Source organism: Dreissena polymorpha, chromosome 2, assembly GCF_020536995.1.
Source record: "Dreissena polymorpha isolate Duluth1 chromosome 2, UMN_Dpol_1.0, whole genome shotgun sequence".
NCBI lineage: Eukaryota > Metazoa > Mollusca > Bivalvia > Myida > Dreissenidae > Dreissena > Dreissena polymorpha.
In genome coordinates, this window is record NC_068356.1 from 25708642 (window position 1) to 25725927 (window position 17286).

At 35.8% G+C, this 17286-nt stretch overlaps 1 protein-coding gene across 2 annotated transcripts in view; it reads left to right on the plus strand.

Annotated features, from left to right (window-relative positions):
- The window catches only part of LOC127866313 (acyl-coenzyme A synthetase ACSM3, mitochondrial-like), a 47505-nt gene extending 38354 nt beyond the window's left edge, over window positions 1-9151 (plus strand). For both annotated transcript variants that reach the window (XM_052406782.1, XM_052406783.1), the window contains 4 exons: window positions 3502-3629; window positions 4325-4424; window positions 5070-5189; window positions 6151-9151. In XM_052406782.1, the coding sequence (XP_052262742.1) occupies window positions 3502-3629; window positions 4325-4424; window positions 5070-5189; window positions 6151-6246 (444 nt within the window). In that variant the 3' untranslated portion in view covers window positions 6247-9151. The remainder of the gene's footprint in view (window positions 1-3501; window positions 3630-4324; window positions 4425-5069; window positions 5190-6150) is intronic.
- The last annotated feature ends 8135 nt before the right edge of the window (window positions 9152-17286 follow it).

A 17286-nucleotide genomic window follows, 5' to 3' on the forward strand; every position in this document is an offset into this window, starting at 1 on the left:
TTCACACTTCTCAAGCATTCTTTATGAAAGTTGCTGAAAGATCTCAGTCAAGTTTGTTAATGAGCAAAATCACATGATTAATGCCATAATTATTGACCTTAGATTGTCCAAATTTTCATTATATTATACAAAATCCTTGTAAACACTCTAGAGGTCACAATTTTGTTTCAGATTTTATGAATTTATGAAAAATATTTATTTTTATAAGCAAAGTTTGATGTTTGGTTAGGGGGGTCAACTCAAAATATAGGTCACCAGGTAAAATCTTACAAAAACAAAAACACTCCATACGCCAGAGTTTTGGTTTTAATGATGAAACTTGACCAGGATGTTTGTCTGGACAATATCTAGGTAAAGTTTGACGTTTGGTAAAGATTAAATAAACCGACTCCTCTCAGGTGAGCGAACTAGGGCCATCTTGGCCCTCTTGTTAATATTCTAGTGGCCACATTTATTGTCCAATCTTTATGAAACTTGCTTAGTAACATGTATTCCAATGGTTTCTTGGATAGGTTTGAAAATGGTTTTGGTTGGTTACAATACATGTACATGGCTGCCAGAGGGTGGGGCAATTTTCTTTAATGTATTGTAAAACATTGTTGACACTCTAGAAGTCACATTTATTGTTTAATCTTCATGAAACTTTGTCAGTCGAAGATGAAAAGAGCTAGACTAAAGACAAATGTGAACACCAATGCATACATGTAGATATTTTGTTTGGTTACACTTTTTGGTATTGACATTTGTTGAAGAAATTAATTTTGATGAAGACACCGCAAAGGACACAATAAAGTTGCCAATTGTCTTAGGAAAATGGACATTTTTTATGTCATATATTTTCAATTTCTGATAATACTTCCAATGGTCAAATAAAATATAAAATAACACTGATGGATGAATCCAGGATTGTCGTTGGGAAGTTTTATTTTTATCAGTGCTGTATGAGACCTTGAAAGGCATGGCTTGAATTACAAAACCAGTACATTGAACCATCCTTATATAAGGTAATAGCACAATGGTGCATGCAAGACCAAATGATGTGATGGAAACAGCAGTTTGGGGTAGTTGTTCTTTCAACAACCTTATCAGAGTTAAATGTGTCATTATCTACAGAAAATATTTATGTACATGTTATAAACATGTTGGTTTTTTAAAAATCAAGAAAAAACAGTGTATCTGTAGACGCAAAACATTTGTTGAGTCAGTTCTTAAAATTGCTAATTGGAACACTGCATTTTTTTAATTAAATTTTATTATTATTTCTTATCTATCATTATGCTGGAATTCATTAATGTTCATGTGCTTGAGACAAAATCCCAGTGACTAAAATTAACATTTTGCTTAAAGGTAAGTACATCTGAATAAATTCATCATTCCATCATGTGTGTCTATAAACTAGGCCACCGGGTCAAATCTGTAAAAAATCATATTACCTCTCTAGAAGTGACTTGATTGACTCAATCTTGATGAAACATGTTCAGAATGTCTATCTTGAAAATAACACAGCCAGGTTTTAGGTCCTCTTGTCTACTATAGGTATTTTTAATTCATTACGCTTTAGCGACGATGATTATCTTGGCAGCATCATAGGGTTTTCATTAATTTCTTGAGTTTTGCTTATCTTAATACTTGTAGAGCATGTTTATCAGGTGTATGACAACACACTGTAATCTCAGTATTCAACAAATAATACAGTTCTTGATCAGCAGAAATGTGTGCTTAATTAAAACATATGCTATTATAATAATCTGAAATATTGCATTTTAGATTTACAATGTTATACTTTTACAAAATATGAAAATAATTATTAATTACCGGTATTATCAGTCCTTTAACAGTATACACTAAGGCTTGAAATGTTATAGATGTACTATTAGTAAGAGTTGCAAGAGACACCAACTTGTTTTCAATTGGTGTTTGTCTTAGCACGGCATTTTGTAATTATTTTGTTTATAATTTAATGCTGTTATATTATTTTTATTCAGCATTACCAAATATACAATATTCATTTAAAAGCTAAAAGAAGCAATCTGAATTGCAATAACATGTAATTTGCAAATAACAGAGTCATTACAGTCAGATACACTTCTCATGCTGTATAAATTAGGTTTTGGAATTGTTATGGAGATTTTGCTCACGCTTTCAATCAGTTTTAATTTTTATCCCCCGCCAGAGGCGGGGGGATATTGTTTTGGCGTTGTCCCTCCGTCCGTCCGGCACTTTTGTGTCCGGAGCTATATCTTGAAAGTTCTTTGGTGGATTTCATTTAAACTTGGTATGAGTATATATATGCATAAGAGGATGATGCACGCCAAATGGCATTGTACACCATCTGTTAAAAACAGACTTATGGCCCTTTGTATCTTGAAAAAATGCTTTTTAGTGTCCGGAGCCATATCTTGGAAGTTCTTTGGCGGATTTCATTTAAACTTGGTATGAGTATATATATGCATAAGAGGATGATGCACGCCAAATGGCATTGTACACCATCTGTTAAAAACAGACTTATGGCCCTTTGTATCTTGAAAAAATGCTTTTTACTATAGGCACTTTTGTGTCCGGAGCCATATCTTGGAAGTGCTATGGCGGATTTCATTTAAACTTGGTATGAGTATATATGCATAAGAGGATGATGCACGCCAAATGGCATTGTACACCATCTGTTAAAAACAGACTTATGGCCCTTTGTATCTTGAAAAAATGCTTTTTACTATAGGCATTTTTGTGTCAGGAGCCATATCTTGGAAGCGCTTTGGCGGATTTCTTTGAAACTTGCTAAATAAATTGTGAAGGCTTAAGAACCTTCCTTTGTCTTAGTTTTGTGTTATTGTCCTCCGTCCGTCCATCTATCATTATGTTCATCCGTCCAATTTGCACCCATCCTCAAACAAAGCATATGTTGCGGGGGATACCTTGGGCCTTTCAGGCCCTCTTGTTGTTTTTAGAGGTATGTTATTCAGTGTCATAACAACATAGTATTAATCATAAGAACCAGGGGAGTGATTTCTCTTCCTTTTAGTTGATTTCGTCCCTTTCAATTTCTAAATAATTTTAAAATAGTTTATCGATCTGTATAGTAATTTGAGGTTTGTTGAATCCTGTAGAGGTGGTTAGGGCATTTTTCTCCCCTGAAGTGGTTCTTAAATCACACCCCTGAGGGCTAAAAAGTGTTATATGAAAGAAAATAAAATGTACCTTTGCCTCTGTGATTCCCCTTTTACCATTATCACAAGAGGGAAGAGGTATATATGTATTGAAGTTTGTTTGCATGATTTGTCTGTCGGTCTTGATATCTGTTGAGCAAAGTTCTTCCCTATTTCTCAAATGATTAAATTGAAACTTAAAACATGTCATCACCACGAAGTATAGACACTTTTTACATGCTTAGTATTCCACGCGTTTCTAAATTAGTTGCACTTGAACTTACCTGACTAAGGCCTTTCTTGATATTAGTCGAGCTTAATTTGTCCATTGTGCAATCTGACATGTTTTTCTGTGTAGGATGACGAGGCCCGTATGCAGTCAGTGCTTCGTGGAGATTACTACCTGACTGGGGACAAGGCCACTATGGATGATGAGGGCTATGTGTGGTTTATGGGCCGCAATGATGACGTAATCCTCACTTCTGGGTAACGATAAATTACGATTGCCTCTATGTTTTGAACCCCTAAGCATTACCTGCACAAGTATTTAAAAAAAAAGGGTAATCCAAGTTTTAGAGCATTAAAATAAGGGGTATTATACTAGAAATATGGTGTTAATTTGACATACATGTATACCCTATTTATAGATCACACAAATTTATTGAAGTTGAGCTAATATTAAAACATGATAGGAGGGAGGGAGGGAAGGAGGGAGGGAGGGAAGGAGGGAGGGAGGGAGGGGAGGGGAGGGGGGGGGGGAGGGAGGGAGGGGAGGGGGGTGGGGGGAGGGAGCTAGAGATCTTGTTATATTATGTTTCTGTAGGTATGCATCCTAGAAAACTTCAGGAGAGCAAACAGATTTGGCTCCTGCTTTAGGTGAGCACACAGATTTGGCCCCTGTAAAAAATAGCCAGCCAAGCTATAATTGGACACTTAAATTGAAAGTTCTGTCCAACCAGAGAATACATTACAATATGAGTCACATGAATAATAACATTATTGTTTTACAGTACCCTTTAAATATAAGTTCTCAGAAAATTATATAAACAACATGAACTAACAGTACATGTATACTGAAGTATACTCGGATTTTGTGTGCCACCAAAAGGTCATATATCCAACATGTAGACATGCTGACAGTATTAGTATAATACATACGTGTACATGTTTGTTGTGTTCAGCTACAGGATAGGTCCATTTGAGGTGGAGAGTGCGTTGATTGAGCATCCGGCTGTGCTGGAGTCAGCGGTAGTAAGCTCTCCAGACAAACTGAGGGGAGAGGTAAATACATGGCTACATATGAGCTTCACTCTGTGATAAAGGTGTTTAATGCATGTACGTTAAGTGTCATCCGTTATAAGTCTATGCGGACTGCACAAGGATAAGAGACTTTCCAACTTAACTGGATCTTCATCACGAAGAGTCTTTCTTTAAAGTATAAATATAATAAAAGACTAAAATGTTGTCCCTGATTGTGCGGACTGCACAGGCTATTCTGGGACGACGCTTTACGCACATGCATTAAACCCCCTTATCACTGAGAAAGCTTCATATAATAGTTGGATGAACAGTTAGCAGTTTAGCACAGTTGTGAATGTACAGGTACTGAGTACTTTGCACATAGAGATTGACCATAACTTATAACAGTTGACCAATAGTTCATGAACAACAAGAGTTGCGGACTTAACAACACATAGTGCCTTCGTATTATCAAAGAGTTTTCTCATATAACAAAAATTCAATGATTGACATTCACTATCTGTATTATGTCAACTGTACATCCACATGCATGTGGCTCATTAAAGGTGCTTCTTTATGCAGCTAGAATGTTTTTGTCCTGAATTAAACAATTGATCTAAGCATTATCATGTTATAATTACACTCATTATGCAGCCATACAATTCCACTATATTTCAATTATTGTAGGTTGTAAAAGCATTTGTGATACTGACAGAAGCGTTCAGGAATGCTGATACAGAGGCCTTGACCTTTGAACTACAGGAGCACACAAAGCGTGTCACGGCTCCTTACAAATACCCAAGGAAGGTACCGTATAGCTTAACATTTACACCCTCAGGGAGGGTGTATATGACTTCTCTCAGTTAGTGGAGAAAACAAACATACTGCAACATTTCTCAAGCGATTCAATAAAAACTTTTCAATGTAATCACCATTTAAATGTAGATGTACAAAACACTTTGTCATATCCTTCATGTACTGTCTACAAGTGTCTACATGGTCTACCAAAGCAATCCCAAACATGCTATGCATCTGCTTTCTTACTTCTTATGTTGTGTTAAGTGTTTACAAATATTTTCTCACTGTATGTTTTGTATTAAAATATGGTCTTCGTAAGGATAGTATGGTTAATTATTTTTAAAAACATTATGTTTTAGCTGAAATATGTACATACTTGTATATAATATTTAAGGATTAAGTGAGAAAGGTTGCCTTTGGTACCAATTTATCTATTTGACAACATTCTATGGTCACATTAACACTATGTGCCCATGACATAATAATGCTGTTCAAAGCTATATATTTCCAAACATCCACAAGTAACTGGGTTATACTTTATACATATAAATAGACTGTAAAATAGTTTTTTGTTGATTGTCTTGAGGTTCTTCATTTTCTACTCTTATCCTCACCAAATTCAAGCTACAGAAATGGAAACACTTAGTTTATTAATGAATTGGTCTGCCCTGAATCTGCATCTTATTTGTCATGGCCTATTGCATTCTATTGTCTATTACACAACCAAGTCTTGAAGTTTCCCTTCAGTCTATTTGTGCTTCAGGGTCAAATGGATGGTATGGGTTTACTAATTTAAAAAAATACTTTCTTTTTTTTTCTGACACAGCAATGCCCTTACCCAAAATGTTTTGATTTCACTTGGCATGTGTAGTATTTTATACTAGTCCTATACAAATCATTTGCAAATAACACATGTATGGCCTTGGGCAAACACATGAAAGTTAATTCTATTCATAGGTCTTTTTTTCAGATTGAGTTTGTTGACAGTCTTCCAAAGACAGTAAGTGGGAAAATAAGAAGAGTAGAGCTTCGTAACAAGGAATGGAGAAGGGAGAATCCAAACTAGTTGTCAAGTATAGTTCTGGAAGTCAGAATAGTGCATGTGTTTTAGACAATACATGGTATTTTTATAAAATACATATTTTTTTTTATTTCAACTAGCAATAATTGTTCCATATTACAGAATATAAAAAAAACACATATTTATTTGTACATAATTAAGTGCCTAGAAGGTCACAATAGAATTAATAATGTACTGTTTTTTATTCATGTTGATATTGTTTATATAATAGTAAATACACATGAATGACTTTTATAGGTTGTCTAAATTACATGGAGGTCTTATTTCAAGATAACAGGGTATTATCCACATGAAGCTTAGCATGTACAACCATGTACAACATGTCAGTTTTAGGTAACGTTAATACTCATTATAACCCTTCCTTAGGCAGATTTTACATTGTGATAAAACACTATCTGAACAGTTGACACCACATTCCTAATTAGGTCCTTTTATTGGATAGATTATGGTACTGTCTGCAGAAAAAAAAACATTCTGTATAACATGGTGTTCACAAAAACATGTTGGGGCAAATGTAATTATTCATTTATTGGCGTCGCTCTGGAGAGTTATAAAACGGATCAATGTATATAATTTTGTTTTAAGAATATCTTGCATAGTGGTGATTTTTTGTGTAAATTAGTGTAAATAAGTACTGCATTTTTACCTTTTACATTTATTACAACATTTATTGCCAATAATGCAAAGCTAATTGTTTTAATTAATAACTGATCCACAACTGATCACAGGGGAAAGATCACATGGACTGGGCAAATACACGAAACTTTCTGGTGTTGTATAAAAACAAAACATAATCAAAATATATTTATTTTGTGTTTTTTCTAATTTGCTTATTTAGTGGAGAATCAATGTAGTACCATATTTGACGACCTATCGCGCAAGCAAGTTTATTGGAAGGCGTAGTGGTACGAAAACGTACAATGTATTAGTTTATTAATATACATATAATTACGATCGCTATACACAACTTCACCAAATAGCAGTACATAAATGATGTCAGCCGGAATAGTTCAGTTGGGAGAGCGTAAGACTGAAGTTGTTTACGCAACAATCATCTTAAGGCCCCCGGTTCAATCCCGGGTTCCGGCACGAACGGAACAGTTCGGTGGCTGACAATTTTTTTCAGTCAGGTTCATAAATATAATAAAGCTTTATTTAATGTAGACATTTTTAAATCCATTTTACTACAATTGGACAGTTTTATTAAAATTAACGGATGCCGCGTGGTGACAACGTTAATTAACATTTCTTACATCAACTAAATATCTTATAAAAAATACACGTGTTTTTATAATAACAAATAAATGCAAACAACACATCTATTTTCCTTTTTTGTTATGGTTGTCTATCATAGGCCCTAAGTACTATCCCTACCACATATAGAGCGCGAAGAGCGACACGTATTATTGATTGTAACAATGAGTTGCGATAAAGGAAGCAGCCGCTTATCAAGGAGGAGCTGTGTCCCAGCAACCCGTTTCCCTAGAGTCAAGCACTCCTCGGAGTTTTTTTAAGACCCACATATAGAGCGAAGCATTATCCGACCATTACGTCCATAGTTATCTTCTTTAGAATTTGAGAAATTTTGAAATCATTGATCGAAGTCCAAAATTTTCATCCGATTGTTCCCAAACTTGCACAGTTTTTTTATTATCAATGAGGACCCAACCCAAACTCTCTATATGAGCAATAAGTCCATAATTATGTCTCTTAATTTAAAAATAAAAGTGAAAAACTGCTTGGTTAGGTGATTATGTCAACATTTTTCATCAGATTCTTTCCAAACTTACAGTGTCTTCATATCAATGAGCATTTTACCTCATTAAAAATGAGAAACATCGGGACAATAAGTCCAGAATTTTTTCTATTAGATTTGACAAAATAAACAATTTCCACTTGTTTAAAAGATTTCACAACTTTCGTCTGAATTTTTCCAAACTTGTTAAGTGTTTTTATATCAGTATTACTCGAACCCTATTGAAAATGATGATTATCGGAGCAATAAATCTATTATGATCTTTTACTGAAGTTCAAAGTATTGTGAAATGCAGCTTCTTTATGCAATTTACAGTTTTCATTCAAAAATTTTTCAAACTTTTACAGTGTTTTTATCAATGAGTACTCAACCCCTATCGTAAATGAGCAACGTAAGAATAAGTTCAGAATCATCTCCCCTTGAAGTTGAGAAAAATATGAAATTACGCTTACAAGATGAAGCAGATTTTTTTAAACCTACACAGTTCTGCTCCATTAATGAAAACTGCACACGGATGCCAGTAAAAAAAAAGGAAACCAATGTAAATAAAATGAACTTTGAAATATTTGGGGGTTACAACACAAAATCATAGATAATGGTTATTTATGGGTTATAACACAACATCATAAATAATGGTTATTTGGGGGTTATAACACAAATTATAGATAATGGTTATACCAGTATCTTTTTCTATTTTGTTTAAAATAATCCGCCAATATATTAATATTTACAGTAAAAAAAAATCGTTCCATGTAACTTCATTGAGTGCCTTTTACACTGAAATTCCCGACGCCCTTTGATCCTTTGCATCAATACTTATCTTGTTGATTATATGATTGCATATTTGAGTTTAACGATGGGTTAGGCTTATTTAGATCATTTTAATATCAATGTAAGTTTGGGATTGGGACACACATGTCAAACAAGCAACTTATATCCATTATGTATTCTTTTGTGTTGGTCGAAAATACCAAAGAAAACATTATATATATGCATGTAAATATATACAAATGTATATTGCAATATTTTATACATTGTGTATAATATCTTTGTTTGTATGTGCTAATTTTTTCTGTTAAGTATATAAAAAGATTGTAACATCATTTTTATGCAGAAAAATACATAACTAGTATATTTGTTGTTACATCCTTCAAATACTCTGACATCATATGTTAGTAAGGTAACCTAACCTATGTTATGTCTGTTTCATTTTTTAAATTAATGTGCAATTGTCTTGTAGTTATCATAATCAGGAATTGAAAAAAAAATGTGTTAGCATGTTTACTAGTAGTTAATAATTTCCAATACCATATAAAGTATTTCTAGAAAATATTGCGGATGGGACAAGATGCGCAACATACGAGCCTTTTTTATGCCCCCGGTAGGGTGACAAATAGCAGTTGAACTGTCAGTATGTCAATCTGTCCGTCCGTCAGAAAACTTTAATGGTCATAACTTTTTCAATATTTAACATAGCAGCTTGATATTTGGCATGGTTGTGTATCTCATGGAGCTGCACATTTTGAGTGGTGAAAGGTGAAGGTCAAGGTCATCCTTCAAGGTCAAATGTCTAATATATGGCGTCCGTCCGTCCGAAAACTTTAAAATTGGCCATAACTTTTTCACTATTGAAGATAGCAACTTGATATTCGGTATGCATGTGTATCTCCTGGAGCTGCACATTTTGAGTGGTGAAAGGTCAAGGTCATCCTTTAAGGTCAAATGTCAAATATTCGGTCCGTCCGAAAACTTTAACATTTGCCATAACTTTTTCACTATTGAAGGTAGCAACTTGATATTTAGCATGCATGTGTATCTCCTGAAGCTTAACATTTTGAGTGGTGACAGGTGAAAATCAAGGTCATCCTTCAAGATCAAATGTCAAATATTCCGTTCGTCCAAAAGCTTTAACATTGGCCATAACTTTTTAAATATTGAAGATAGCTACTTGATATTTGGCATGCATGTGTATCTCATGGAGCTGCGCATTTTGAGTGGTAAAAGATCTTGAACAATTTTAAATACAGACACAATACATGTAGCTATTGAGAATATTGTCGTGAAGAAATTACAAAAACTGACGTCATGGGTCAACAGACACAGCGGAGACATCATTAATGAACTCATCAGGTTGATAATGGACAGGAGCTCACGAGAGCACCAAAGTTGTTACCCCTTTTTGTAAGAAAAACCTGCAATACAGTAGATGTACTCGTGATGTGCAGATCTTTACATAATCTTGGCCTAGTACAAATCTGGGTTAAGTGGGATGTAAAACAAGATCGCCGGGTCGTGCAGGTCTAATCTTATAATCATCTTGTACATGTAACCGCTAAGTCACATTTATGAATCAATCTTAATGAAACTTGGTATTGCAAATGATTGGTTCAAAGACAATGTCAACATTGAAACTCTCAGAAATATACTAATAAAGACTTTTACATGTGAATTCAATACTAAAAATTGGAAAATTGATGTACGTTGAACTCATTTTGTTCCTTTATTTATCTCTTCAGGTCTATTGTGGCCCAAAATTTGGAAAATTGACGTATGTTGAATTCATTTTTAGCTCATCTTTTTTTTCTTAATTATGAGTTATTGTCATCTCCTGAGCTTCTGCGGCGTGTTTAGGTCCACTTTTCTCATAAAGTATCAAAGCTATTGCATTCAAACATGGCACACTTACTTTCATGAGGGGACTAGGCAGGCAAAGTAAGATAACTCTAGCTGGCATTTTGACAGAATTATGTGCCCTTTTTATTCTTAGAAAATTAAAAATTTGCTTAAGTTTTCTGTTTAGGTCCACTTTATTCCTAAAGTATCAAAGCTATTGCTTTCATACTTGCTACACTTAAGAGCTATCATAAGGGGACTGTGCAGGCAAAGTTATGTAGCTCTGACCGGCATTTTGACAGAATTATATGCCCTTTTTATACTTAGAAAATTGAACATTTGGTTAAGTTTTGTGTTAAAGTCCACTTTATTCGTAAAGTATCAAAGCTATTGCTTTCATACTTGCAATACTTACTAACAATCATAAGGGGTCTGTGCAGGCAAAGTTATGTAACTCTGACTGCCATTTTGACAGAATTATGGCCCCTCGATACATAGAAAATTAAAATTTATCATATCGATTGCTTTCAGGTTTGGAACACTCGCTAACTATCATAAGGGGACTGTACAAGACAAGGTGTATAACTCTGGTTGGCATTTTGATGGAATTATGGCCCTTTTTGACTTAGTAACTTTGAATATTTGGTTAAATTTTATGTTTAGATCCACTTTACTTCTAAAGTATCAAGACTATTGCTTTCACACTTCAAACACTTTCTAACTATCATGAGGGATTGAGGGTACTGTACCTGGCAAGTTGAATTTGACCGTAACCTTTGAATGACCTTGACTCTCAAGGTCAAATTATTAAATTTTGCTAAAATTGCCATAACTTAATTTATGAACAGATTTGATTCATACTTTGACAAAAGAACACTACCTGACATACCACAATGGACTCCACCCAAACCATTCCCCACGCCCCACCCCAGAATCCTCCCCATTTTTAGCTCACCTGTCACGAAGTGACATGGTGAGCTTATGTGACCGTATGATGTCCCTTGTGCGTGTGTGCGTGTGTCCGTCAACAATTTGTTTGTGTAGACAGTAGAGGTCACAGTTTTCATCCGATCTTTATGAAATTTGGTCAGAATGTTTATCTTGATGAAATCTGGGTTGGGATTGTATTTGGGTCATCTGGAGTCAAAAACTAGGTCACTAGGTCAAAAAAACTAGGTCACTAGGTCAAATAATATAAAAACCGTGTGCAGACAATAGAGGTAACAGTTTTCATCTAATCTTTATGAAATTGAGTCAGAATGTTTATCTTGATGAAATCTGGATTGGGATTGTATTTGGGTCATCTGGGGTCAAAAACTAGGTCACTAGGTCAAATAATAGAAAAACCTTGTGTAGACAATAGAGGTCACAGTTTTTCATCCAATCTCTATGAAATTTGGTCAGAATGTTTATCTTTATAAAATTTGTGTTGGGATTGTATTTGGGTCATCTGTGGTTAAAAACTAGGTCACTAGGTAAAAAAACTAGGTCACTAGGTCAAATAATAGAAAAACCTATTGTTGACAATTGAGGTCGCGGTTTTCATCCAATCTTTATGAAATTGAGTCAGAATGTTTATCTTGATGAAATCTGGGTTGGGATTGTATTTGGGTCATCTGGCGTCAAAAACTAGGTCACTAGGTCAAATAATAGAAAAACCTTGTGTAGACAATAGAGGCCACAGTTTTCATCCAATCTTTTTGAAATTTGGTCAGAATGTTTATCTTGATTAAATCTGGGTTGGGATTGTATTTGGGTCATCTGGGGTCAAAAACTAGGTCACTAGGTCAAATAATAGAAAAACCTTGTGTAGGCAATAGAGGTCACAGTTTTCATCCAATCTTTATGAAATTTGGTCAGAATGTTTATCTTGATGAAATCTGGGTTATGATTGTATTTGGGTCATCTGGGGTCAAAAACTAGGTCACTAGGTCAAATCGTAGAAAAACCTTGTGGTTATTTAAAGGGCAGTACCCGGCTAAAAACAGCCACCCGAATATATGTTTTCTTGTGTATTTATATGAATTCCATGTCACTGAAACATATTATAAACATGGTATCAGACATTATGTCAGTATATGCAAAGAAACAAATATATTAAAAATATCATGTGTGGCCTTTACAAGTTACAATGAAATATAAATAAAAGATCTGGTAACATGTCAAATGGTACATATACAACATAAACATACAAATACATTATATCTTAACGCTTTCTCGTTCTCGCTTACCATTTGTGGAATGTGTACGGAACAATCTCTGCGGGTGCTGTGCTTATGCTGCAAATAAAATTAAAAATGTGAAGAGTATGGGGAACTGTGAATTATAGGAATCATTAGCATGTTAGGATGACAATGCTGCTTTTCTGAATTTAACCTCATTACTTATCAAATATGAGTTATATCAACTCACAACATAAATCTAACTCAGTGCAAATACAAGAAAGGGTAAATGGATAAGGTAGAAATAGAACTTACCTTATTTTGAAGTAATGGCAACTATTAAAAGTAGATCTGAACAGTTCTGTGGCCAAGTTGAAAGTGACCAGAAGATAAGAATAGAGTGGGAAAATCACTGGTCAAGCCTGACTGGACAATTACCTAAACTGGACATACTCATATGCTTGACTGACTTTAATTCTTTAGACTGGCCACATGATAACAGCTTAATAAATAAACCATGTTAACACAATGAAATAAAGGGAAATAAGAACATTTAAACAGAACAAAAGAACAGAATAATTGAAATGAATGTTTCAACCCGGTTACATAGACAATAGAGGTCATAGCTTTCATCTGATCTTAATGAAATATGGTCAGAATGTTTATTTTGATAATATCTGATTTTGGATCGTATATGGGTCATCTGGAGTCAAAAATTAGGTCACCTGGCCAATTCTAGTAAAACCTTGTGTAGATGAAAGAGCTCACACTTTTCATCACGTCTTAATGAAATTTTGTCAGAATTTATTAATTGATGAAATCTGTCTTGGGATTGTTTATGGTAAAATATAAGTTGATGTAGCAAGGTTAGTCAGGTGAGCGATTCAGGGCCATCACGGTCCTCTTGTTTTTCATTCTGTTCCTTTTCTTTGAAAGATCATCTAATAAATGACCACAGCCCCACACTATACCCCCCTCTCAAACCACACTCCCATCCCCCCCCTGACCCCCCCCCCCCCAAGAAAAAAGAACAAAATTTTTTATTTATTTTTATTATTTTATTTGTGAAACCATCCAACCATCCCACCCACGAATCCCCCTCCCCATCCCCCCCCCAAAAAAAATGCATTATTTTTTATTTTTATGCCCCCCTTCGAAGAAGAGGGGGTATATTGCTTTGCTCATGTCGGTCAGTCGGTCCGTCCATCCACCAGGTGGTTTCCAGATGATAACTCAAGAACGCTTGGGGCTAGGATCATGAAACTTCATAGGTACATTGATCATGACTCACAGATGACCCCTATTGATTTTGAGGTCACTAGGTCAAAGGTCAAGGTCACAGGTGAAGGTCACAGTTACTGGAAATAGGCATTTTAAGGATTTAGCATGGTTCAAACAAGGGAAACAACTACGGTTTATGCATGTTCTTTTTATTACAGATTTGCCTCCCTTTAATTCATTCAAAATCTCATTTTACAGCAGAGATTCCAAATCTGACCTGTAAATGAGCCCCATATTTACTGCCAGTGCTAGGTTACCTTTTCCCATTTGATCATTCTTAAGTATTGGTATTGTAATGCTGCTACTGCTGCTGCTACTGCTACTTCAACTACTACTACTACTACTACTACTACTACACCACCACCACCATCACCACCACCACCACCACCTACTACTACTACTACTACTACTACTACTACTACTTTTACTACTACTACTTTTACTACTACTACTTCTACTACTACTACTACTACTACTACTACTACTACTACTACTATAAATACTACTACTACTACTACTTCTACTACTACTACTACTACTACTACTACTACACCACCACCACCACCGTTCACAGTGACAAAAAACGTATTCACACAATAGCTGCTACTACAACTTATAGCCCATATAGGGGGGCATGCATGTTTTACAAACAGCCCTTGTTCTCCATTATTTTTAGAAAGATAATGTAATAAATGCCCACACCCCCAGACTACACCCACACCCATCCTTACCCCACCCACCCTTTTTGATTGAAGTATTGAGATAAGATAGGTCCCTTCACATGTCCTTTAAAAAGAAAATAGATAAGCGTTCTGCGCCCGCTAGGCAGTGCTCTTGTATAGCTTTATTTATCCCTTCAGGTCTATGATGACCCTCTTCTTATGCAATCATAATAACCTAACGTGCACATATAAGTGATAGCTCCTTTTATCAATAAGCACGACGTTCTTATGGTGAGCTTTTGTCATTCGTTCGTCATGAGTCATGCGTCGTCAACATTAAGCTTGTGTACACCCTCTAGGCACATTTATTTGCCACATCTTCCTGACATTTGGTCTGAACATTCACAGAGCCTAACCAAAACGTGTGTTACGGAAACAATAAAAAAGAAGTGTGCATACCGGCCTATACGCTAAACGGGCCTCAAATCTTAGTTACCAAATCTAAAGCATTGCAAAATGAGGAGGTACACATAGTTCATGGTGAAATATCAACAAAACCATGCTTGTGTCATAACTTGTATTCACGGCACATTTTTGCAAAGGTATTTCAAAAACGTGAGAAATAACTTGCAAAGATACAGTTCGAAACGGTGTGTTTACATTCTTTCCTTCCCGTGTGTAAACCGCTGAGAGCCCAGTTGATCCTGCATCCTGATCAATGAAAACGAAAACAAATGCAACACACCTATCTCACACTCATGAAATGGGAAACATTTTTGTAATCGGAGAGAAATAGGTCACCAACTAAGAAAGCCTATTAGTTCCACTTAAAATAAAAAAAAAATAGTTCGAAGTCGTAATAACGCGAAAAAATGCATAACTACGCAAACAACACGTAATTACGCAAGCAAAAGCATTATAACGCTAAAAATGCGTAATAACGCCGATTATCACTGCCCGGCCCGGCTCAGCCATGTATTAACGTCTATAATATATATCTTACTTTGCTTTGTTTATCTTTGTTTTGTTCTTTCTCTAAAATTTATTACAGAACCAGCTTTCCGTACTTGTATTTTCATATTGATTACGCAATTTATGACGTATTTGTGTGACGTCATATCTGTGACGAAAACACAAGTTTTAGCTATTCGGACGTGAAAGGTTTAGGCCTTTATTCAATATTTTTGAAGCATCGAACGAAAACAAAAACGTATTTCGGAGTGTAAACTTGTCGTGCATCATTGGAAGCTTTGATAAAATTCTTGTTATCGCTCCGACAAGTTATTCGATTTTGTAAATCGTGTTTTTGGTGACAGTAGTTACCATTAGCTACTGAAGTAAATACTGTTAGTACTTACCTGAAATAAAGCTGTATCTGTTCCCGGATCCCTCAGGCCAGGAACGTAGACACACAAAACACATAGGATGATCAACGATACATAAGTAGACGTCCGTCTAGGTATAAGGCTACAGTATGACTGACGATTATTTGCATTGGTTTTCGGTCAATCGATTAGCCTCTGCCGTACTGTTCCGGTTACACACCAGTAAATTTACCACACTCTTTCCCATTTTATCCAACGGGAAAGAGACATAGTCCTTTTTCAGTCTTGGTAACTTGTTACTTCATCCAAAATTTGGCCTACACTAAAGTTCCGGGCCCTGTTGATACTTTATATTGTAGTCAATTCTGCAATGCTCCAGTAATTGTCCACTAGAACAGACTAGATGAGTAAATTGTACCCAGCATATAGTTTTTCTTTAAACATATATTTAACAACGGAGTTTTTCCAAACTTTCACTTCCATTCATTGTCTATACACTTCAGTTGTGTTTCCTTTCTGTTAAAATTAATGTTCTAAACATTAAAATATTAAACTCCATATTCAAAATTCGATAATTGGCCGAACAAATGTCATATTACATTATGCTATTTCTAGCCCAAACAGTTGAGTAGAATTCCTCAAGGTCAGCTGGCACACGTCCCTGACCTCGCTATCCCGATATGACGCAATAACGTTGGCCACGTCCCCTAAAAAGGATGGAGTGCACATCTGAGCCCCAGCTGGTCGAAAGTATGGCGAGTCAGTTTCGATCAACAGCCTGTTCGCCGGGACCCTCCGGACTGCCTGTTTCTGCGCCTCCGTGAAAAGCCGGGCTTGTCCTGAGTACTGAAGAAACAATTAGGAAATGCCTTACACCAGCTGACCACTACCTCTTGCGCGCCGGTGAAACAATGCAGCACCACTTTCTGCGTCCGAGCAACATTGGGCTTTAATAATTCAAGACATTCCAGATAGAGCACTCCGGACTGCCGATCCTCCCCATCCCGGATATGAAGGATGATTGGTTGACAAGGGGATGACAACTCTAGTATCCTTGTCAGAACTTCCTCCTGTAGCCCCCAAGTATCTGCTGGTTCGGTTCGGGGTCACAATAGATCAGGACACCTCCTACCACATCCACTTCAACTTGGGGTCTGATCCCTACATCTGCATCCAGAATGGTCCGGATATCTGAGTAATACGGCATACCCAATTTCACTAGAGAC